We start from the raw sequence: 24,674 nt of genomic DNA, 5'->3' as shown, positions 1-24,674 counted from the left end.
TATTTATTGCTGACGTAGTACAGTTATTTTCACATTGACGGTATTCAAATTATTTTTTTTCATTATTGTTAAATATCATGATGGGACAGTATTATTAAAAATGTTACAAGTATGCAAATGCATATGTTTACGGGCATTTAGGTTTTACCAAAGATCCTTGATTACTCCGCTTTAACCCTCTCTGGTTTTACTGTGTTGTTTTGTTATAAAGACATGCAAGGCATTCTGGGCTGTAATAAACAGTGGTCGGCAGCACTCCATAGGCTACGTATTAATATGTATAGGTGTTTCTGTAAACCTAGGGACAATAAACAGCTATCTCTGTTACAAAAACGAGCTGGTAATCGCTCATTGCAGAGGGAACTATGATAAAAAGATTGTTTTCCTAAAAGCATGGAGTTGACGAAAGAATAAGCAAGTAATGTCACATTAATGTTAAATAGCCTACATCTGAACGCTAGGTGGCAATGTTGTATTACATTTCACTAGTGTACTTGAAATACGGTGTGAGCTTCACAAGTAAGGAAGGTGCAAATATTATGTAATGTATCATGGGAAATTATTGGAAATGTTATTTCTTGATTATTCTAATTGCAAACCACACACATCCATTCGTAATCACACGTACACATTTAATACCTGGAAGACTTTCATTTCGGTTATTTGATGTTGCCTAGCAACGGGAACAGACTTCAGAGCAAAGATTCTAGAACACAGCTTCAGAGAGACACATTTTGAGTTCGTGGCCAAGAACCTAAAATATCGGTTTCCATGTGTATGTGCTGGATGGTGTGTGCGTCCTTTATGAAAGTAAGTGTTTTATAGAGTTACAGACATAATGAGTCATGTTGCAGTGGTCCACATAAATGTGCCCCTTCTATTATTAGAATGCTAAGCGGAGATTTAACATCATTCATTTCTTGTGTGGCTAGAAGCTACCTAGCTATGTCTTAGGGAGGAGATGTTGCTGTAACGTTATGGGATTTATGTTGCTTAGAGTAATGCCATGGTCATTTGATATGAGATGCTTGTACTCATAACTACGTCACTCATAACTTTAGGACTCTTTTTACTAAGAGTAATTCAGGAAGCATTTTAGCCCTAAAAGTAGCGCCTGAGTCTGTGACAGCTTAAGCAAGGACTCCTAATAAGACCGATTCACAAACAATGTGGTGGCATTTCACGTCGCGATGTTTTGAAATGCGTCTAACAATCACGAGGGAACAATTTTGCATTGTAGGCATAACTAAGGGATGCAGTAACACCACCACCAACAACCAAAACTAGCCTACTCATTGTTTACATGTATTATTAAATGTAACGTTTCATTGTGAATCAAATGAAAAGATTCTCCTCTTTGCAAACGTTGGCATAGGCATATGGTGACAGATTCATTTCATAGTGTTGCTGCGTGAATCACGGTAAGCGCGAATGAAGTGGCCACTTCTTAATGGGACTCACTGTATGGAAGTAATCTAAGTAAATAGAGATGTTTAAAATAAGATAAAGTTAGGATATGCCCGCTTGACAACGGCAGAGATAACTGGCCTTTGGCCATAGCAACCATCCATAGAACGACTGGCCTTCATAGCAACCAAGGATCTTAGCTGTGATTCATGTAGCTACAGTATGCATGCAATGTGATGCAAAGTATAGAAAGGTGATGAAATATACAGAGACAGGTCAAGAAACATAGTGTAATGTAGACAGTAGTATACAGTTGATTTACAGAAGGTGGTTTAGAGTAATATGAATTAAATATAAATATGTGCAGTGTATTAGCAGTTATCTCATACAATAAGTAGAATAATGTATGTAGATGTAGCAGTAACATTATAATAGTAGAAATAATAATATAGATATATGCCGTGTATTAACAGAATATAATAAAACAGAATAAATATGGATATTCAATATGACAAATATATAACACAGGGCTTAAATTTCACTGCGGGATTGCGGGTATTGCGCATAATTTGTTCAAGTCCCGCAACTCTAGCCATCATAATGCGAGAAATTCCCGCATACGCTTTTACAGCCTGTCTGATGATGCTAATATAGCCTAATCATTAAGTGGCGTGAATGCGGTGCTATTGACCGGACTGATCAACTACCGAGTTGAATTGAACATAGCCTCATGCAGACGCACGCACACACACACGGAGAGAGAGAGAGAGAGAGAGAACCACTTTGCGCTTACGCAAATAGGCTACGCTACGCTACCATGGCAAACTTTTACATCTGGAAAGAGCTCCTTGGTAACTATCCTGCTAGCTCAGGTCACGTCAACACTTGATCCCAGAAAGGTTGTCTTCGACATGTCAACATTTATTGTATCTAATGGCATAGAAAACATAATGATTTGCATACACATACCGCACTATGCACAACTTTTATTCACTAGCGACTACAGCCTAAAACCGTCAGGTTGAAGGGGGGCTAATTACTCCATAGAATTACTCTCAGGTATTTTCTTAAAGTGACAGGCACTCAATTACACCTACTCATCACCAATGTGCACTCAATTGGACCTACACACCACATTAAAGTGTTATAGGTTAAACGTCAATATGAGGCATTAAATCATATGTACATAAATATGTTTAGCTAGTAGTAATTACTAGTAAAATGCTATACTTTAAAAAATGCATTATTAAATAAATACACTCTATATGAATTCAAAAATATATGATAGAAACATATCACATAAGCTATCATTTTCAGTGTGTGTTTGTGTGTGTGGAGAGAGTCAAGCAGAATCTAGGATGTCCACTGTTGTGAATGATCCCACTACAGTATATATTACTGATGACGTCAGGGTGGTGGGGGCCCCAAAATCAAACACTTTTTTTTTAAAAAGTATCGAAGTATTGAAATCGCAATTCTTGACTTGGTATCAGAATCGACCCCCCCTCCCCCCCAAATTGTGTAAATCCCCCCTACATGAATAACCTAAGGGGGGAATTCCCCCCCATTTTGAAAAATGAATTTTAAGCCCTGTAACAGATATGTACATAACATACAGCTATGTGCAGTGTGGAAACAGTGTCATTGTAGTGCAGAAACAACATTATAAGAGTAGTAAGAATGAGTCTATGTGCAGGATGAATAGTATGAAGATCATTAGAATAACTATGTATAAATGTAATTACAGTAGGCCTTTGTACATTTGTAAATAAATAGAAAACTATGGGTGAGAGGGATAAATTAATTTTATTTAATCGTAAAAGTAAATTGCATTCAATTAAATTGCAATTAAAAATCTTTCCAGTAGGCTTTAATGTCACGCAAAAAGTACAACCAAAGCTGAGCTTGATCAACTAGAACGTCTAAAGAACCAGAACTTGAGTGTAGTTTTTTGCTGGGTCCCAGGCCATGTTGGTCTGAGGGGAAATGAGAAAGCGGACAGTGCTGCTAAGCAAGCCCTCAATGAAGAAGTCACAGAATTTCAAATCCCTGCTCCAGACCTTAAACCTATACTGAACTCTTACATCACAGATAAGTGGCAATCTGAATGGGATTAAAATGTACCAACAACAAGCAAGGAATGTGAATTTTGGCACGCTAAAATTACTCCTATTGTGGCTATTAGAGACATGCGTTCATGAGTATCCAGCTACATTCAATGAGTTAAGTAAAATACATTTACACACACACAAAAAACATCACTAATTAGTAGAGCGGCTACAAGGCCAATTTGGCAAGAATCGTGCAAATTATGATACAAGCATGAAACTTGGTAGGTATGTGCTTATGACCAATACAATCAAATCTACCTGATTGGCCACTTGAAATGGCGGCCATTTTCCAAGATGGCTGCCAAAAAAGACTCCAGAAATTGATTTATTGCATAGAATTGACCTAGCAAATTATGATACAAGCATGAAATTCGACATGTATGTGCTTAAGACCAATACAATCAAATCTACCTGATTGGCCACTTGAAATGGCGGCCATTTTCCAAGATGGCCGCCAAAAAAGACCCCAGAAATGTATTTATTGCATAGAATTGACCTAGCAAATTATGATACAAGCACGAAACTCAACATGTATGTGCTCAAGAGCAATACAATGAAATCTACCTGATTGGCCACTTGAAATGGTGGCCATTTTCCAAGATGGCTGCCAAAAAAGACCCTAGAAATTGATTTATTGCACAGAATTGTCAAAGCAAATCATGATGGACGCATGAAATTTGGCATGGATGTGATCAAGACCAATACAATCAAATCCACTTGATTTGCTACTTGAAATGCTGGCCATTTTCCAAGATGGTGTCCAAAAAGACCTGAGACATTTGCAAATTTCAAATGTGCAAATTGCAAATGTGGTGTAAATAATTGTTCACTCTCCTTAAATATGTTTCCATAGATGATGAAGTGATACAGATATTAAAAATGTTCCACAATGACAAATAAGCCACTTATGGCACACAAATAGCATGGTGATAACATGCTAATAATGCCAGTTCTTAATGTCAATGGAGGGCGTTGCGTGATGCCACCCCCCCCCCCCCCCCCCCCCCCCCCCCCAAACAAATAAAAAGGTTATGACATGCTAATAATATAATGACACTAATATGCTAATAATGGCAATTCATGGTTTTCTCGATGTTGCTGTTAAACAAAAGATGCGTGTACACCAGAAACAACCTCAGCTACCAAGTAGCCAAGGTCGTTGAAGAAGCTTTGTCATGAATTCGCTTTTTTCGCTCTGGATGTGACATTGACATGTTTGATTTAGCTAATCACATAACGGCTCTGGCTTGTCAGCCTGGGACATTCGAAGATAAGGCATTCCAATTGTTTTTGCCGAACCGCTCATTACCATATTAGCTGACTTTTAATTGCTAAATCGCTTAATCGCTCTGGTCGCCCAGATTGGTTTGCTCCGAATTCACTTTGGTCGCTTTATTCGCCGACCCTCCATAGACAAATAATGACTTCCGTCGCTTTTGGTTTTACATGCAAATAACAGCAGTAACAGTTATTAACGACAAATAAGCCCCTTATAACACATTGATAACATGGTGATAACATGCTAATAATGACAATTCTTGATGTCAATGGAGGGTGGTGCGTGATGCGATACCATTGTGGTAACTAGATGTACCGCATAGCGGTACACAATATGACCGCCGCTCAGTCCTGTACATCCTTTCCGCGAAAATAAATCACACTAATCAATTTGTCTCCATCTTTTACTCCATCCCCCACTCTTGAAACTTTTGTGTATGCTTGTTTGGCATGCCTGTGTGTGTGTGTGTGTGTGTGTGTGCGGCTCCACAGAAAGTAGCCTACTGGCGCTGAAAAGGTGAATAGATTGTAGAATAGCCAAAGAAGTTGTAGCATTGTTATAAAACCTTTAAAATCTCTAAACAATCACAAGTAGGGCAGTTCATCACAGTTAATCCATTGCAACTGGATTGATGAAAGGTCACTTACACCTGTAGGCTACATTGTATTTGGGAAAAGCAAAAGGTATCAGCATAATGTGTATGTATGTATGTATGTATTTATTAATAAAAAAAACATCTGTCAGTTCCATGCCGTTTTCAACAGCTATCAAAAACAAAGGTAATTTTTGGATAGTGTCAGACACCAAACAGGACGAGGACCACAAAAGAGTCACGTTCAAAAGTTTATTTAAGGGTTGGGGGTTAAGGGGGTTTCAGGGGTTCCGGGGGGGGGGGGGGGGTACAGGAGTTCCAAGAGTCTGCGTGTGTGTGTTCCCCCAGTAGCCGAACAGCGATGGCAGGAGCTGGATGATCCGGGAAGTCCTGGGGGAAACACACACACAACAGCAATTGAAACGAAGCAGCAGTACAGTCAAGGACTAGGCGGTATGCGTAGAAGAGGGACGGAAGGCAGGTCAAGATTACCGGGGCTGGAGAACACAGAAGTAGTCAAGCGGGTCCGGGATCACAGGCAAAGAGTCAGCGGCGTTTTCAAAAACAGGCAGGTAACTGGTGCTGGTTGCAGACGATCTGACAAGTGTGGACTGAAAAGCAAGGCTTTATATACAGGGCATGATGAGTGGTGAATGCAGTGCAGCTGGTAGGTAACGAGGGTGAGGCAGAGCAGAGCAGAGCAGGAACAGGTGGAGGTCATCAGACTTCAATCAGCGTGTGTTACCAGGCAGAGAGAGAGCTCATGACAGATAGATGGATTTTTTGTGAATGTTTCTTCTTCTGCATAAGATTTTAGTCATCTTTAGTTAACGTGATTTTTAATTTTCAATGCACAAATTAAGTAACAGTAGTCTGAAACGAAATGCTGTTTTACATCTAACCAGTGGTGCAAATAACTGACATGTCCAAATGGGCCTTGATGAAATGCATCGCTAGACTGTTCATACACATTTTAACGGGCCAAAGTTGAAGAGCTGTTGTCCGTTGTTGTTCGTGCAAATATAGGCTGATTCATTCCCTTGCATTGTGTAACTGAGGTCCATGGCTTGTCTGGCTTTCACCAGACCAAGCTCAATCTTTTAAGAAATCAAAAAATAAATAGCGGGCAGATCAGGCTGGGTTCACCCAGCCTAGTCCATAGGCGCCCGATATTGTTTAATTTTCCGATTGAGATATCCACGCTCTGGTTATTCTAAATGCAAAAATGCATCAGGGAGTTATGACAAAACTGTAACTAACAAACTAGATCCTAATAGAAAGCTGTTAGCTTCCCTAAGCTACAGGTAGGCCTATAAGGTAGGCCTATTTACAACATAAATTGTCAATAGGCTATGCTGGCGACACAAATAAAATCTCCTTTGGAAACCAATGGCTACGCCTTACAGTATCAAGCGGACTTAAACTGCCATATCGTGCGAAAAGTTGTAATAAAATTCACGCAGCTCCATGAGTCAAGGAAAGCGCGAATGAAGTAGCCACTTCTAAATGGGACCCACTACACAGTAGCTTAAGGTGTGTTGCTAAAGCAGCCATAATGAAATGAAGGTGTCATTGTTTGGATACTTCACACACACATGCTTTTTAATCTCACAGACTACAACTACTAAGCTAGAATCAAAGCACATCGATTCCCCTCTCACACCCTGCACGCACTTAAAACAAATAAACAGGCGTCTCAGTCTCACGCATACATGTATAGGCAAAACTGTATCAGACCGGTGTAACGTTGGTAAATCTTCCATTGCACAGAATGATTTTTGTAGCTCTTGCAACAAATGACAGTCGAAAGATACAATTACAGTGCTGCTATCAATTTCCTTGGTATAATCGCCTTTATAGTTTTCTACAAATGCAATCAAATTGGCCTCCATCACTCAACCAACGCTAACGGTAACATTATTGTACCTAGGTCCTTATTGATATTATAAGATTAACGTACCTGCAGTAAAAGCCAAGCATGTCCGATAAACATTCTCAGATTTATTTCGGCTTCAAGATGAAATGGGAATTACATTTCATGTGAACATCGTCCTATCCTTATTAGACGTTCTCTGCGGTAAACTACAGTCCTTGTAGGAAGCGCCCATTGCTTTTCCAACCCACTTTTAACTTCCAACAAAAGTACGTCTCACTGCAACAATGCGCCATCTAGTGGACAAACGACTACTTATCGCCAATACTGGAAATGCAGCCATGATGATGATGAATATTTGGCTTTCTTTTAATCCTACTGAATTTGTAATTATGTATCGGCCGTTCTAATACCAATAGTATGTGCGTACCTGTGTGTGTGTGCATGTGTGTGCACCGCCATCTACAGGCCAATGAGTGTACAGTCACTAAATGTACACATAAACTTTTTTTTTTTTAGACCCCCCCATGGATGAAATTTTACGAAACTTGGCATACCCCCAGAGAATGCCAGGTCAATCATACACATACAATTTGGTGCAGTTCTGAACATCTTAACTGAAGATAGGGGCGATTAAAGCAGAATGATATTGCATTTTCATTTTTATACCGGGGGGGTGCAAATCACAAATGAGTGATTATGGGCCAGGGCCCACTTCCCCGAAAGCATCTTAAGCCTAAGAGCGTCGTAAAGTCCCTCTTACGAACGTCTTAAGATTTGCCAACTGTTTCCCGAAACCATCGTAGCTTAAGAGCATCGTGAAAACACTTGTAGATCTACGAGTGCTCCAGAGTACTCGTTACCGGCTAAGAGCGTCTTAACAGTACTTCTCACTGAGGTCACCAACAGGACATACAGAGGAATTACAACTTAGAATACATAATCCAATTTACGTTCCCATTCTTTATTGTGTTTACCTGTGATGAATCAGATTTTAGCGTGCAAAATAGCCTACATTTAATGGTCATAATAATGTGATGAAAAGCGGACAAAAATGCAATCAAGTTATGAAACGAGACGTTGCCAGAATAGTTTGACATTATCTTTGCTAAGTGAATATTTTATTAGGCCTATGAGGTAAAAAGCAGAGAAAGCAACATGTGGTTTAGTCTGTAACCTACTGCATCAAAATCTAAGCCTACACATTTCCTCTCTAATACTCGACTTCTTTCTTATCTTCAAACGTGTTTTTAAGTGGCACCGCGAAAAATTATTGCATGGTGCAACAATCTAATCTTACAATAATTACAATTATTTATGTCTCTGTGTGGTATATAACCTACTTGGGATGCTTACATGCAGATGTCAAAGTGTTTCTATTTTCGTATTGATGTGAATTAATGTGTAGATCCGAAGTTTAAATGGTAGGCCTATAGCTGTGACGTGCAGTCACCTGACATCACCGTCAAATCAGAGGATATTTCAGAACTATTAACGTGGACAGCTCCCCTTAAGAGCATCTTAAGAGCAGTGCATGCGCGTTCACACTACGAGCATGTTCGGGAAACAGTCGGAAAAACCAAGCGAACGATCGTAAGATGAATCGTAGAAAACCCTCTTAAGAGCGTGTCTCCGTCATTATCGGGGAAGTGGGCCCAGGTTGATGTGGGCCCTTGAGACCAACATACCATAAAAGATTCTTCATCCTCAGTTCCACGGTTCATGTAGTTATTTAGGAAAAACTGCTTTTTTTGCGGTTCGGGGGGCCCAGCACGGGGGGGGGGGGGAGTGGCCCCTGGGGACGAAACGAAATTTTTCCGTAAAAGTGGGGCTACATAACCACCAAATTTCATGTGCACCGGTGTTTCGTTGTCCCGGGTTTCGTTTCGTTGACCAAAAATTCAGGAAGTAGATGAGGGGAAAAAAAAAAACTTTGACAATCATTATATGACCGCCGCTAATAATGTGCCACTCACTATAATTTGTGCTCTCTGCGACTGTCCCCACAATTACCCCAGAGTTAAAGAACAAGACGACCAGAGTGAATCAATCAGCAGTGGTCCAATGTCGCTGTAAGTGGCTAAAATTAATTCTGAATAACCTCAGTGGCTGGTTTAATTCAGATAGTTTTGGTCTAAATATTGTAAGGATATCGAGAGTGGTATACAGTACATATACTCAAATGTAAAACGGCATATACAGTGTAATTTGTAGTAGGAGAGTAGGCTACAAAGTAGGGCAGTAAGAACAGACAGGAATATTATATATGAGGCATACTAGCATATAAGTGTTCTGTGTAACCACTCTGAAGGCATGACTGACCGCAACGTCAAAAAAAAGTTTGGTTTGACTAACTGCAGCAACATTGCCCTTTTCCATGCTTAAGGTGAGGGTGGGTAAAGAAATAATGTGCAACAAATCCATTTCTATGGTATTTTTTGGCGGCCATCTTGGAAAACGGCCGTCATTTAAACTGGAAAATCAGTTCGTATCAGAATGTATTGTGTTGGTCTTAAGCACATACCTGCCAAATTTCATGGCTGTATCATAATTTCCTTTGTGAATTCTGTACAACAAATCAATTTTTAGAGTTTTTCATGGTGGCCATTTTGAAAAATGGCCGCCATTAAAAATGGCAAAACAGGCAGATTTGATTGTATTGGTCTTGAGCACATACATGCCTAATTTCATGCTTGTATCATAATATCTTTGGTCAATTCTGAGCAATAAATCAATTTCTGGGGTCTTTTTTGGCGGCCATCTTGAAAAATGGCCGCCATTTCAAGTGGCCAATCAGGCAGATTTGATTGTATTGGTCTTGAGCACATACCTGCCGAATTCCACGCTTGTATCATAATTTGCACAATTTTTTGAGATATTGCCAGTGCTCCAACACTGAAAGGCACTTTTACAATGTCTGCATCAAAGTAAAGTAACTAGGACTGAAACTATATAAATTCGTCAAAGTGAATAATTTGTGTCAACTCGCCGCAATGTAGATTTATTAACGCACCTGTGATGATCTACATCTCCATTTAAACCAAATGTTTTAGAGCGCACGTTGAGAGATTTATCCAGGGCAGGGCTGTACCTACACATATTTGTTGCACGTGCTACAAAAATCATTCTTTGCGATGGATGATTTAGTACCAACGTTACACCGGTCCGATACAGTTTTGCCTATACCTGAGACGCTTTTTGTTTGTTCGAAGTGCGTGTTTGGGTGTGAGAGGGCAGTCGATGTGCTTTGATTCCAGCTTGTTAGTTGTAGTCTATGCGATTAAAAACACGTGTGTGTGTGTGAAGTATCCAAACAATGATAACGCTTTCATTGTGGCTGCTTTAGCCACAGACCTTGAGCTACTGTACAGTGGATTGGGTTCCATTTAGAAGTGTCCACTTAATTTGCGCTTTCCGTGATTCACACAACTGCTTAAGTCCGCTTGACACTGTAAGCCATTGGTTCCCAAGGGAGATTTTATTTGGGTCGCCAGCATAGCTTAGTGACAATTTATGTTGTGTAATAGGCCTAGCATAGTGCCTACCTTATATAGTTTGTTAACAGTCATGGTTTTGTCATAACTCCCTCTATGCATTTTTGCATTTAGAATAGCTCTGAAACCGGGGGTCGAACACGTCGCAGGGGGGGCACCAGTGCGTGGATATCTCAATCGCAAAATTAAACAATATTTCTATTGGGCGCCTACCATGGACTAGGCTGAGTGAACTGACTCAGCCTGAACTGCCGGCAATTTCTTTTTCGACTTCTTAAAAGATTGAGCTTGGTCTGGCGAAAGCCAGACTAACCATGGACCTCATAGTTGCAAAATGCAAGGGAACATGAATCAGCCTATTATTTGCACAAACACTAACGGACAGTAGCTCTTCAACTTGGCCCATTAAGATGTGTTTGAATAGTCTAGCAAAGCATTTCATGAATGCCCTTTTGGACATGTCAGTTATTTGCCCCACTGGGTAAAACTGCATTTTGTTTTAGACTACTGGTATTTAATTTGTGCATAGACAATAAAGCTGAATATCATATGAACTAGATGACTAAACATATGCATATGTAGAAGAAGAAACATTCACAAAAATCCATGACATGACCTCTCTTCTTGATAGCTGTTGAAAACTGCATGGAACTGACAGGGATTGTTTTGTTTAATAATAATAAATAAATAAATACATTATGCTGCTGCTTTCCCAAATACAATGTAGCCTACAGGTGTACCTTTCATCAGTCCAGTTGCAATGGATGGACTGTGATGAACTGCCCTACTTGTGATTGTTTAGAGATTTTACATTTACATTTTTTGGCAAGTGCTACAAATCTATTCACCTTTGCAGCGCCAGTAGGCTACTTTGTGTGCGGCTGCAAATACACATTCCAAACAAGCATACACAAAAGTTTCAAGAGTGGGGGATGGAGTAGAAAATGGAGACAAATTCATTAATATGGTTTATTTTCGCGGCATGGATGTACAGGACTGCGCGGCGGTCATATTTTGTACCGCTATGCGGTACATCTAGTTAAAGACAATGTTTATGCACACAGTACATAAAAGTTTTAGGAGACACTCCACTGGTGGTTTGAAGTAAATATTGCAAATCCAGTAGTTTTAAATTAAGTTTGAATATCCGTCCACTGTAGAGGACACCATGCATGAAGAATTGAACATTAAAAAACAATAATAATTAGACCTACTGTCTATGGATTAGACACAGATCTCTAAAGAAAGATATCAAATTCCTACAACTGTCAAGGACACTGTTGTTTTTATAGGCCTATAATGCAAGTGGAGCTTTCTGAGGGTTAATATACTCTCACAACTGCATACTCATATGACCCAATTATCTGTTATGGCTGCTGTGGGAGGTCTATGCTTTGCTTCTCAGTAGAGAAATATAGAACTATCAGAGCTTTATTCCAGAATGGTATCGCTACTATACCTTTTCCCTTGCTTTGAAAACTGTAGGACTTCAACGGACCTCAACGAGTTTCAACAACCCCCCCCCCCCCCCCCCCCCTTTCCTTGCATTTCTCTTATTTAAGTGTAGGCTAGACAAGTTTTTATGATTTACTTAATGAAATTATTCATGGAAAATATTAGTTATTTTCTTTGTTTTTAAAGAGTGTTACACTTTTTTAGGATAGCTGCAATAGTCCTGTCATCTGGGTTATAATCACATGAGTGTGTTTAGACATGAAGTTGCCAACCTGTCTGTACTAACTGGAAGAGGAGCATAACCTTCCACTCTCGTTAGAGGGTCACGCTAGTGCAGTGGTGCCATTGATTTGTGGAGGAGTCCTCTGGTCTGTTGCACCATTCAGAGTTATTTTCAAATGATCAGCAAACCGTGTAAACAGTGTATAGCATTTGAATGTTAGTCATGCTTATTTTGATTTTTAAGTGTCAAAATGATTAGTGTTGTTTAACAGTAGAATTGGTGTAGCTTTTTTTGTGGTATTTAGTAGTTGTCAGAAGTAAATTTGCATGTGTGTGACTATGGTTGAACCTGTCATAGTACTTATTGGAATTCAATAAGACACACAATTATTCCATCTCCATTATGAGCTATCATGAACCATCGCATTGACATAATAGGGGCACAGAGGTCAATAGTGAACACGTGTCCAGTACACGTAGAAGCCTCCAAGCAGCGGAAATACTGCAAAGATTTTTTAATTTAGCTGTTCATCTAAGCATGGTATCACAGAGAGCTTTGACTCTCAATAGTGACTATATCAGAAATGCAACTTTCATTCACGCTTTTTGAAGAACTTACTTTATCCTCATCAAAATCCTTAACATGCCAATTATACAATGTCCCTAGCCAACCTCTGCTGACAAAAACTGTATTTAGCTTTGCTCATATCCACACAAAAACAACACCCACATGTTCGAGTCAGAAATCTGAGCACTAAAACAGCCCAAGTTGTAAATTATCTACTGCATGTGATAATGGAAAGATTTTCAGCATTTTCTGTGTAATTTGTAGTTGTATAATCAAAAATAAACTAATATTTGACGTTTCTGAAGGTCCTGGCCTCATCTATTCTCATGTTGCTGTGTGTTGTGCTTCGGGCTGTTGGGTCTATATTGGCTTTATTGACAAATGTCCTTCACGCCTTCCTGGACAGTGGAAAAATCAGGTCTATCAGATTCAGGGGGATACCTCTTTGAATAAAACACTTGGAACAATTGCAGCCTTTGTCATTTTGTGGGATCTGTTGGATTAATCAGAGCTCTTCGTAAAGCATGTAATGGCTTGTTTATGAGAACGAATCTGTTGTTGAATTAAATGATTTATTAGATAATTAATTACTAGATTTGTCATACAGTATTCATTCAGGTTTTTCCTGTTTTGGGATTTTCCAAAAGATTTTCCATGGTGAAGGTAAGAGGAAATTGTTGTTTCAAGTCCACTTCTTAACATAGATTTGTGACTTTTTAAATCTCTGACAGAACTTTTTCAGATATGAAAAACTATTTGACATATAAGGATGAGCATGTTGTAGTTGTTTAGTAAATGTAATTGTTAATATTAAATATTAATAAGTTCAATTAACTTATTAAATATGAATAATGTTTTATGCTTAATTTATAAAATGTATCATTTTGGGCACCAACACAAAAAACAAAGGTGATGAATAATTTGAACAGACTGGAAGATGTGGTTTTTGTTCTGTTTTAACCAGGTAATGTTGTAAGCAAAATAGCAGTAATATATCAAAACAAAATAAAGCAAGACCAAACTTCTGTAGCCACATTTTTCTTCAATCAGAAAAAAAGCCGTCTAGGTCCGCACAAAGACGTGTTTGAGGACTTGGGAATTGGGAAGCAACAGTTGCTGGAGAGGTTTCTAACCCCTGTGCATGATCATCCCAAGAGCAAGCGCGTGCCTGCGGAGATGGCCCAACCACACCAGCACCACCACCACCATGGCCAGCACCATCACCACTCTCACCACCGCCACCATCCACACCACCACCAGCAAGAGCATCACCACACACACCACCACAGAGATTCACACTGGGAGGACAACCAGGAGAGTCAGCCGTGAGTAACATTTTACATCTTTAGAAAGAACGTCATGAAGACTGCACCATTTCTTTCAGTAATGACACAGGAAATACCAGGGGGACTGTCACAAAACCAAGCCTTTGCATTGAATGACTAGCTACTGTATGTGGTATGACAGGAAGGAGGAGTACATGTATGAGTACCTTGTGAAAACACTGAGTCAGTATGTGGCAGTATAGATGTTCTTTGAAGTGATTAGATAATACAAACCCTCAACTCTAAAATGATTTTAGGTTTGAATATGTGAAAAGCAACGTACAGAATATGAGGAGTACAAACTGTTATTCACTTTTCTACGCACTTAGTTATCCACATTCTGACAATTTGAGTAGTTGCCAAAACTGCAAAGAGAATGCAGACACTAAAGGCTAAATGAAATGTCTTGATAAAAATCTATTTGGTTATTATTTTGCATTACTAGAATCTCCATATCATGCTAGAAAAGTCTTGAGAAAAAATGAACCTCATCTTTAGAAGATTATCTCTGGCTTTAAAAAAAAACAGGACAGCTTGAATCTGAATAATAAGGTTCAAGGTTTGTAGATTTCAGTAGATGTCCTTGCCCACTTAAAACATGAATGTTAGAAACGTAAAATGAAGACGAACAGAAATGTTTCATGGCATTGATTACTTCACATGTTCTATTCAGTATTCTTCATAGCTCAACACTCTGCATAGCATGGCTTTAATACTCGCTGAATAACACAGAGATAATCATTTGAGTGTGGTAATGTGGAATGTCAATTTCAGGAATCACACTTAAAACAGTCTTGTTGTGGTCTTAATCATGTCCAATGAGGAGCTGTACATATCACACACCAGGAAGCTAATTTAGAGGTGCATTTTGTTTTTATTATCAAGTATTTATCTGTTATCTGCTTGCTGTTACGGCCATACTATATATGTTTCAGACAGAAGGCAATGTTTCTAGAAGCCCACTAGTTCCATACAAGAAATTAAATGAAATTGTATGAAAACATAAGGTAGAGTACATTATTGGTGGTTAATTATAAGTGTTGGTTTGCACAAGAACTTCTAATAGCTTTAATACTCTCATGACTGACACATGCACAAATGAATCCTATCTGCGTGTGCAATAAGTTATGTTATGACAGTCAGTGTAACTTCTCTATTCTCATTGCAGCCATGTGAAATCAGAAGGCGACAGCATTCACCACCATCATGGCCACCACAGCCATGAACACCACCATGATAAACCCCATCATGGATCCTCCGACAAGCCCCTTTACCGTCATCACCATCATCACAAACAGCATCATCGCAGTCAAGAGGTCGCCTCCCATCCTAAAGCTTCAGTCACCTCCTCCAACTCTTCTCTCAGCTCATCAAGCTCATCTGACTCTTCCAGCTCTTCAGATTCCTCCGATTCATCTTCATCCTCCTCCTCATCCTCCTCCACAAATTCCAGTTCCAGCTCCTCCTCCTCAGGTTCTTCTTCCTCCTCCTCTTCCTCCTCTTCCTCATCGTCCACCTCTTCGTCATCCTCTTCCTCCTCTTCATCATCCTCACCTTCCAGCTGGTCCTCGGAGAGCAGTCTGAACAACGCAAAACTTCCAAAGAAGAAGAAGAAGAAACAGGGACGAGGACCCCAACACTCACTCTCCTTGACAGACATCACCAGGGGTAAGAGAGGCTTTGAGGAAGATGATGCTGAAGATTCACTGCCTTTACTGGATGACGGGAATGAACACAGGAGGCACAAGAGAAAGTCCTCACGCCATGCCCTGGCGAAAAGCAACTTGAAAAAAAACGACAAAGGAAATATGCGAAAGGCTAAATCAATGGAAGTTCTGTCCCGTAAGCGCGATAAACGAGAGGAGGACGACGAGGCCCATTATGATGAGCATGCGACTCGGAAGAGGAAGGACCAAACCAAGAAGGACCTTTTGAAGGAGAAAAGCAAGTTCTCTGCTTTCCTGAATGAGATCACCAGGCAGGTGTTGAGTCCCTCTCGGTTAACTTCTCTTGGAGTTCCCAACGCCCACAGGTCGCCTAGTCCCGGCCGGACCTCCAAGTCACCCAGGTCAGAATCCAAACCAGGAAGTAGGCCAAGTAGTCGTCCAGTTAGTCGCCCAGAAAGTGTCAGTTCTTTGACATCCAGTGCTCCCACTCATACGAGCAAGCACTCACGCTCTAGCAAACACCCTCGTTCCCGTAAACATTCTCACTCCAGCAAGCATTCTCATTCCAGCAAGCACCACTCAAAGCCACACCACCACAAGCACCATCAACACAGCCTGAAAGGTCATCGTCAACATCGACATCACAGTCCAAGCAGCCAAACTGATGCAAGCACTAGTCCCTCGCGCAGTCGTGCCTCCAGCGTGAAGCATGGTCGCAAGGGACACAAACATCATCATGGAGGCGACTCGTCAGACGGATCGAGCTCTGGATCAGAAACGACTTCTCACCCACCGAAACACCACCACTCCCGCTCCTCAACGCCCCACAGCCGCCATCCGTCCCGCCACCCTTCCCCATCTCCATCTCGTCACCATCACCACCATGGACACCATTCCCCCTCCTCCTCCCATCACCATCACCATCACCACCACGGCCATAAGGGCCACCACAGCCCAGGTCAACACCACCACCATCACTCTGAGCACCACTCTCGCCACGGCTCCCATCACCACTCTCACTCTCACCATCACTCGCCCCATTCTCACCACTCCTCCTCTCATTCCCACACAGTGTCTTACTCTTCCTCTCATCCTGATCTGGAATCTGCCCTGCACGACCATCACAAGGCGCACCATCACAAGTCACACCACAAGCACCCGCACCACTCTGAGGGGCATCAACACCACCATCATCACACAGAGTCTGACCAACACCACGTGGAGACTGAAGACGACCACTCCCATTCAGGTAACCACCCCCACCACCACACCCATTCAGATGATCACCATCACCACCACGAGCATCACCACGGACATGAACACCCTCACTCCCCCTCAGGTGATCATCACCACCATGAGCATCACCATGGATCTGAACACCATGGCTCCCACTCAGGTGATCTTGACCATACAGAATCTGAACACCCTCACTCCCCCTCAGGTGATCACCATCATCACCACCATGAGCATCACCATGGATCTGAACACCATGGCTCCCACTCAGGTGATCTTGACCATACAGAATCTGAACACCACCACTCCCATTCAGGTGATCACCATCATCACCACCACCATCACCCAGAATCTGAACATCACCACACCCATCACCATGGATCTGAACACCATGGCTCCCACTCAGGTGATCACCATGGTCACCACCACCATCCCTCCCATTCAGGTGACCACCATCTTCACCACCATCACCCTGGATCTGAACACCATCACTCCCATTCAGGTGATCACCATGGTCACCATGAGCATCACCATGGATCTGAACACCATGGCTCCCACTCAGGTGATCTTGACCATACAGAATCTGAGCATCACTCCCATTCAGGTGATCACCATCATCACCACCACCACCACCCAGAATCTGAGCATCACTCCCATTCAGGTGATCACCATCATCACCACCACCATGGATCTGAACACCACCATTCTCACTCCAGTGGTCTTGATCATACAGAGTCTGAACACCATTCAGGTGACCATCACCACCACCACCACCACCATCACCCAGATTCAGGGCATCACTCCCATTCAGGTGATCATCACCACCATGACCATCACCATGGATCTGAACACCATCACTCCCGATCAAGTGATCTCGATAAAACAGAATCTGAACACCCTCACTCCCCCTCAGGTGATCATCATGGTCATCACCACCATCCCTCCCCCTCAGATGATCACCATCACCACCACGAGCATCACCACGGACATGAACACCCTCACTCCCCCTCAGGTGATCATCACCACCATGAGCATCACCATGGATCTGAACACCATGGCTCCCACTCAGGTGATCTTGACCATACAGAATCTGAACACCCTCACTCCCCCTCAGGTGATCACCATCATCACCACCACCATCACCCAGAATCTGAACATCACCACACCCATCACCATGGATCTGAACACCATGGCTCCCACTCAGGTGATCACCATGGTCACCACCACCATCCCTCCCATTCAGGTGACCACCATCTTCACCACCATCACCATGGATCTGAACACCATCACTCCCATTCAGGTGATCACCATGGTCAACATGAGCATCACCATGGATCTGAACACCATCATTCTCACTCCAGTGGTCTCGATTATACAGAATCTGAGCATCACTCCCATTCAGGTGACCACCATCATCACCACCATCACCATGGATCTGAACACCATCACTCTCACTCAAGTGATCTTGATCATACAGAATCTGAGCATCACTCCCATTCAGGTGACCACCATCTTCACCACCATCACCCTGGATCTGAACACCATCACTCCCATTCAGGTGATCACCATGGTCACCATGAGCATCACCATGGACATGAACACCACCACTCCCATTCCGGTGATCACCACCATCACCACCATCCACATCCTGACTCTGAACATCACCACGGATCTGACCACCATCATCACCACGGATCTGACCACCATCGCTCCCACTCAGGTGACCACCATCACCATCATCACAATCCTGACTCTGAACACCACCACCACCACCACCATCACCACCAAGATTCTGAATCTCATCCTGAATCTCATCACCATCACCATTCCCACACAGATTCACTCCACCATCACCACCATGAAGGGGACCATCATAGCCCACACAGACACTCACCAAAACACCACTCCCCAAGCCATAGGGCATCATCACCAGGTGCAGAGTTGGAATCACACTCCAGTAAATCCAGCTCCTCTAGAAATACGGCTAGTCCTATGAGCCAAGATGATCAGCCAACACCTACTTATGTGGGTCCCCCACCTGCCTACAGAGTAAGTGATGCATTTAGTAATGTAGCAGTGCATATGCTGCTATATCTTATTAGGCTCTCCAGTCAACTGTGAAATGTTTTTTTTATGTATTCATCAGTAATGCGCTCATATTTAAAACTTACAACTCACAGTGTTCAGTAATTTCTACCAAGTGTGTCTTACTTCTATCAGACAGATCATCTGTCATGAAAATAAGAACCTATGTGCAGTCTTTAAATAGCTGTGTCTCTTTTATAAAAAATAATTCCAGTCAGTGGAACTTTCGTAAATATTGGCTTCAAAGAGTGAAATAATCACCATAATAATTAAATAATACATAAATAATAATTTATTTATTACAGGACAGTGGATCAGAAGTGGAAAAAATAAGGTGAGTCTAGTTGATGGCTAAATTAAATGATATTATTTAAGGAGAATTCCAGCCATTTTTCACATGATCTCTATTTCTCAAGGTCACCAAGTAATGACGGTATGAAAAAAAGATTATGTTTATGATTATGATTATGTTTTTCTTTTCATAATGACAGTCCTTGGTGACCTCGAGAATCAGGGATCTATGTGAAACATGTCCGGAATTCTCCTTTAAGCATATTAAAAAAATCAGTGGAATAGAAATATCTTTTGCACCAGCTACATGTACTGTACCAGTCTCAAATTTCTCTTCTTATCTTTTCGAAACAGAGCTCTGCAAGAGCAGAACGAGGATCTCCAACACACCTTACTTCAGACCACAGTTCGCATGGAGTGCATGGGGGCCGAGTTCAAAACCAGCCACCAGGTTCTGGAGAGTGAGCTCCAGAGGACTCGAATAGAGCTCAGCAGCCTCATGGACAGGTTCAAGAGGTAAGTCTCATTGAGATGTTGTTTATTTTGTTCCATTGCCATGTAAACATCTCATCTCGTTTCTGTGGCTGTTCCTCAGCCGTTCTTTGCTTCATGGACTCTTTGCTGCTTTTCAGTCTGCACTCCAGCTACTCCTACTCGCAGGACAATAATCACCTTCTGGAGAAGCAGCTTCATTGTGTGGTGAGACTTCCTTAACTAGTTATTTTATCAGAGAACAATATAAGAAAGGGTAACCTCAGTTGATACCAGAGGTGAAGATACAGTAAATAATTCAAGCTCCAAATGTACTACAAGAAAGGTAGCTTGAACCATTAAGTGTCTAGTGAGGAGTTTTCTGGCCTGTAAATGTATTACTGATTAGACTATGTCCATCTTACTTTTTTCTCTGTGTGTCTCTCTCTCTCTCTCTGCTGGTCATTAGGCTGGAAATGTAGATGTGGAACGTGATCAGATGAACCAGCGCATCACAGAGCTGACAGAGCAGCTGGCTGTTGCTAAGACGACCATTCACAGCCTGGAGGCTATTAACGTGAGAACTCGATCTCCTCGTGATGAAAAGATCTAGCCACGAAAAAAGCAAAAAAAAAAGAAATGTGCGCATAATCAGAACAGAGTACGGGAGAGATTCATGCGTACTGTTGAAATGAAATGAGCTTCGTCTTCATCCCTTTTCTCTTCCCTGTGGGTGTTTGTCAGGGAGTACAGGACGAATCCACAAGTGTTCCAAAGTATACTAAACCATCATACCAAAAATCCCTGGACAGTTTCTCTACTTTTTCCACCAATAATAGAAAAATCTGAGAGAAACAAAACAGCAGTCTGTGTATGTGTAAGACTGTTTAAGATTTTCTTTTTTGGTGAATGGACATATAAAATAATTTTCTGTCACACATGTAGATAGACATATGCCAAATTGTTACTTTACACACACACACACTAATAGTCCTCCTTATCTGTCAGTGTATAGTGCTCAGTCTCTGTCAATGTCTGTCAGTGTCTGTCCACTCATTTCATTTCACGGTCGAATCCACCATGAATATTTGCTCTAGTTAGTGAATCCACTATGAATAGTTGCTCTAGTTTAACCTGACCCTAGCCAGATGAATTTCGCTCCGCCTAGCTTAACTCATCCATCTGGAACCGATCCATTGAAGTGTTGCTTCAGAAGGCTGGGCCTAATCAAAAAATGCTTGCATATGATTGAATAAGCCACTTGTCCGTCATCTATTGACGTGCTACTTCAACCACTCACATCGAAGCCAACCCGTGACACTGATAACAGTCTCACAGTCGCTTCTACGCTATGTCACATCTATGAAACTCCCGCCCTGCGTCCTGATTGGCTGTACCATAAAATTGGTTGCAGAAATCACTCTCAATGGAAGAGGTCCCAGATGGATGTGAGTAAAGCTAGGCGGAGCTAAGCGGAACGAAATTCATCTGGCTAGGGTCAGGTTAGCTCTAGTTAGTGGCATGGATGGATTTGGTGGTGGTGTCACACAGTACCTGTAGCCTGGTTAGATTATTTTAGTCATGAATTGTCTAGTAATGACTTCAACCATGCATATTATAAAAAATTTAACATACACTGCGTGTCCCTACAGTAGTTCTCTAGGTGCATTATGGGCTGTGGAATTATTGATTATTCCTTATTGAACTGTACATTTAGACAATTTAATTAGTTAGCCTACCTCTTCATCACCCCCCATAGGTAACACCCATGTTGCAGGGAGCCATGGAAAAACAATTACAATCAGATGAAGCAGCAAATCAGATCATGCCCCCAGCCGCACCCCCTCCCGTCCAATTCATGGACCACAGCCGTTATGACAAGGCTGGAGACGACCAGCCCCTGGGACCTGTTCCAGAGGAAGAGGAATCTGATTGGTCAGAGATGGGAGACGAGGAGCGCCACTGCGTGCCGATTGGCCACCGCGAGGGCACGGCCATCTTGACCTGGATCAGCAGCCATCCGGGCCGGTGGGTGGAGGGCGACACGGAGAGCGAGTCGGGTGGCGAGGAAACGGTTCGCCAGTACCCGCCTCGCCCGCTACAGATCCCCCACCTCCAGTTCACCGTCCACCCGGAGACCCTGCCCATCCCCATGGACGACGTCAGCCCCACCTCCTTCCAGACGTCTCACGGCGACCCCGAAGACAACGACCATCACTCCCCGCCGTCCCGCAAGTTCGGCTCGCCCATACGCATCCTCTCGGCCAGCATGGAGAAGATCAGCGACGCGGGGCTTACGCTGCACGAGCTCCAGGGGCACATGAAGGGCAGTGAGGCAGGCATGGACCTCCACGGAGGCGCCGCGGAGTATGTCGAGGAGGAGGCCAAGATCGTCCTCAGTTGGAGGGACGGCCACAGGCATGGCATGGTTGGAGGTGGAGGTGGAGGAGCAGGAGGAGGGGGAGTTGGTGCAGCCAGACTGAGCACCCTCCAGGAGGCTGAGCGGTTGCTCCACCATTACATCAGCCAGACACCGTCAGGGGTGGCAGAGGAAGTACTAAACGGGGAGCGGACCAAACTGTGAGCTGGGGTACAGCCTGATCGTTTTCGACTGAAGGGATATGTGAGTTATGAACACATCCAAAAGTCTGATCCATTTGAACAGAAAATGCACACTGGCTTCAAAGGGGAAATAATGCTGTACAAAATCCAGTCAGTTTCACCATTTGAAGCAGCTTAAGCAGGTAAAATCCACATTTTCAGCCCAGTCCACCATGGAGGGCTTGAGAGACTGCCACTTTAGTTTGCAGATATGTAGAGCATAATGATTAGGCCTCTCTCTTCATAATCAAAGATGCATCCTTGCAGTCGTTCTCGGCTCTGCACTGAGGAGCAGCTTTGAAGTCCTCCAGAGACAACATCAAACAGAAGCGCATCACTTTGATTCAATCGATCGCCCTTGGATACACAGTCCTACTTCGGCCGCTCATGTCATTTGGGTGGAGATCTTACAGTGAAGTCTCTCACAGTTTGCCCCCGCAGAGAACAATGTAAGCCAAGATACTGTAATGAAGAGCTCTCTCTCTCTCTCAGTGGATATACAGTGGAGATGAAAGTTTAAAAAAAGTCATCAAATGTACATGTTGTGTACGTAGTTGTAACTTTAGCTTCTTGAAGATCTGATTCCCACTCAAATATAAATGTGAATAGCATAGTTTCAGTAAAAAATGTATGTAGTGAATACTAAAGTATTCAGATCAAGATATGTTTAATGTACAAGAGCTGAGCAGTACATTAACAGTCTTTTATGACTTTGAAGATTGTGAAATAGTTCATAAAGCCCTTATTCTTTATATAACCCCCTGGCTACAGCAATTGTGAACTTAGTTGTAACTACTATACAGAGGTGTGTACAGTTGGGGGTTAGAGAGTTTCATCTTCTTTTATCAAAGAAAATTTGAGAATTGATTGATGTGATTGATATTGATTCACATGAGTATGTGATACACTTAATCTCAGAGAGTAAGTTTGCGCTTGTAAATGGCTGTACATGTTCTTATATTTAATTCGTGTTTTGAGTAGAACATGTATACATGTACTATTAAAAGCTTATAACCACACAATCCATTAACATTATAGTGATCTACGTAGCAACATATTTACATACACACTCACAAATACCACGTAATGCTTGAATAATGTATTATTAAAAGTGAACTCCAAATATACAATGGGTTCTATATATGGATTTATGTGATTTAGGGAATGAATGTAATTTAGAAATGTGTGAAAATTAGTGGCTATAACTTCAATGTGTAACTCTGCTGTTCTCATTTTAAAAGAATGAGAAAAATTAGAAAATATGGAAATATCTTTCTAAAGAGTCCACTTTGCTTCACTTTAGAGCCACCTTAGCAATAGAGGTAAACTATATATTGTGTGCTTTCAGTCAGTCTGAAGAGGGCTGTTTTAAACACTGGGTTCTTGATAAAACGAGAACCTTGTGTTCCCAAACCGAGTGCTGCTGCTGTTTATGTTATAAGGCATAACACTGTGCAATGACATCATTTCCTGCTTCTTTCTTTCTTTGTTCTTTTCTTTTCCTCACTTCCCTTCTATTCCCTGACCATCCATCTTCAGTAGCCATATGTGGAAATGTTCATGGACATGTGTTGAAAAGTACAAAGAAATATAACCATTGTCTTCTTCACAAAACTGTGAAAAGGTTTGAAGGGAGATCCACTGCTCTTTAATGATCCTGTGCTCATTTTGTGCTTATATGTAATTAGTTTTCCCAGATACCTGCATGTATAATAAAATATTAACTATTGTGTGTCATTGCTGCATATTAAGTGTAAGCATCAATAAACAAGATGAAATATGTCTGAATTCAGTCATTTTGGTTGCTAGAACTTTGATTGCCAAAAAATATTTTTATGGCTTCAATTCAGTTATCATTCACTCACACTAGAGACCACAGACGGTATACAACACAATCTGTTACCTCACTCTAATGAGCTCGTTACTACAGCTTTACAGGATTATCCTCACTTTCACTCTCATGTTCACAGTCACCACTGCTCTCTCTCTCTATCTTTCTA

General features: G+C 41.8%; 1 protein-coding gene across 10 annotated transcripts; it reads left to right on the top strand.

The window, feature by feature from the left end:
• The first annotated feature begins 765 nt into the window (after positions 1–765).
• On the top strand, positions 766–24,456 carry si:dkey-273o13.3 (uncharacterized threonine-rich GPI-anchored glycoprotein PJ4664.02). 10 transcript variants are annotated; one of them, XM_042092538.1, is made up of 9 exons: positions 766–810; positions 13,609–13,664; positions 14,157–14,326; positions 15,495–19,275; positions 19,617–19,645; positions 19,957–20,118; positions 20,235–20,301; positions 20,543–20,650; positions 21,833–24,456. In XM_042092538.1, exons 2-9 carry the CDS (start codon positions 13,656–13,658, stop codon positions 22,655–22,657), a joined length of 5,151 nt encoding a protein of 1,716 aa, XP_041948472.1. In that variant the 5' UTR covers positions 766–810; positions 13,609–13,655; the 3' UTR covers positions 22,658–24,456. The 10 variants fall into 10 exon arrangements, with proteins under 10 accessions (XP_041948472.1, XP_041948471.1, XP_041948468.1 ...); XM_042092535.1 differs by lacking the exon at positions 766–810 and having other exon boundaries at positions 13,620–13,664; positions 14,052–14,326; positions 15,495–16,951; positions 17,066–19,275; XM_042092540.1 differs by lacking the exon at positions 766–810 and having other exon boundaries at positions 13,620–13,664; positions 14,052–14,326; positions 15,495–17,671; positions 18,728–19,275.
• Positions 24,457–24,674: the final 218 nt, after the last annotated feature.

This window comes from Alosa sapidissima, chromosome 5, assembly GCF_018492685.1.
Source record: "Alosa sapidissima isolate fAloSap1 chromosome 5, fAloSap1.pri, whole genome shotgun sequence".
Lineage (NCBI taxonomy): Eukaryota > Metazoa > Chordata > Actinopteri > Clupeiformes > Clupeidae > Alosa > Alosa sapidissima.
This window is presented reverse-complemented; position numbering and strand designations above follow the sequence as displayed.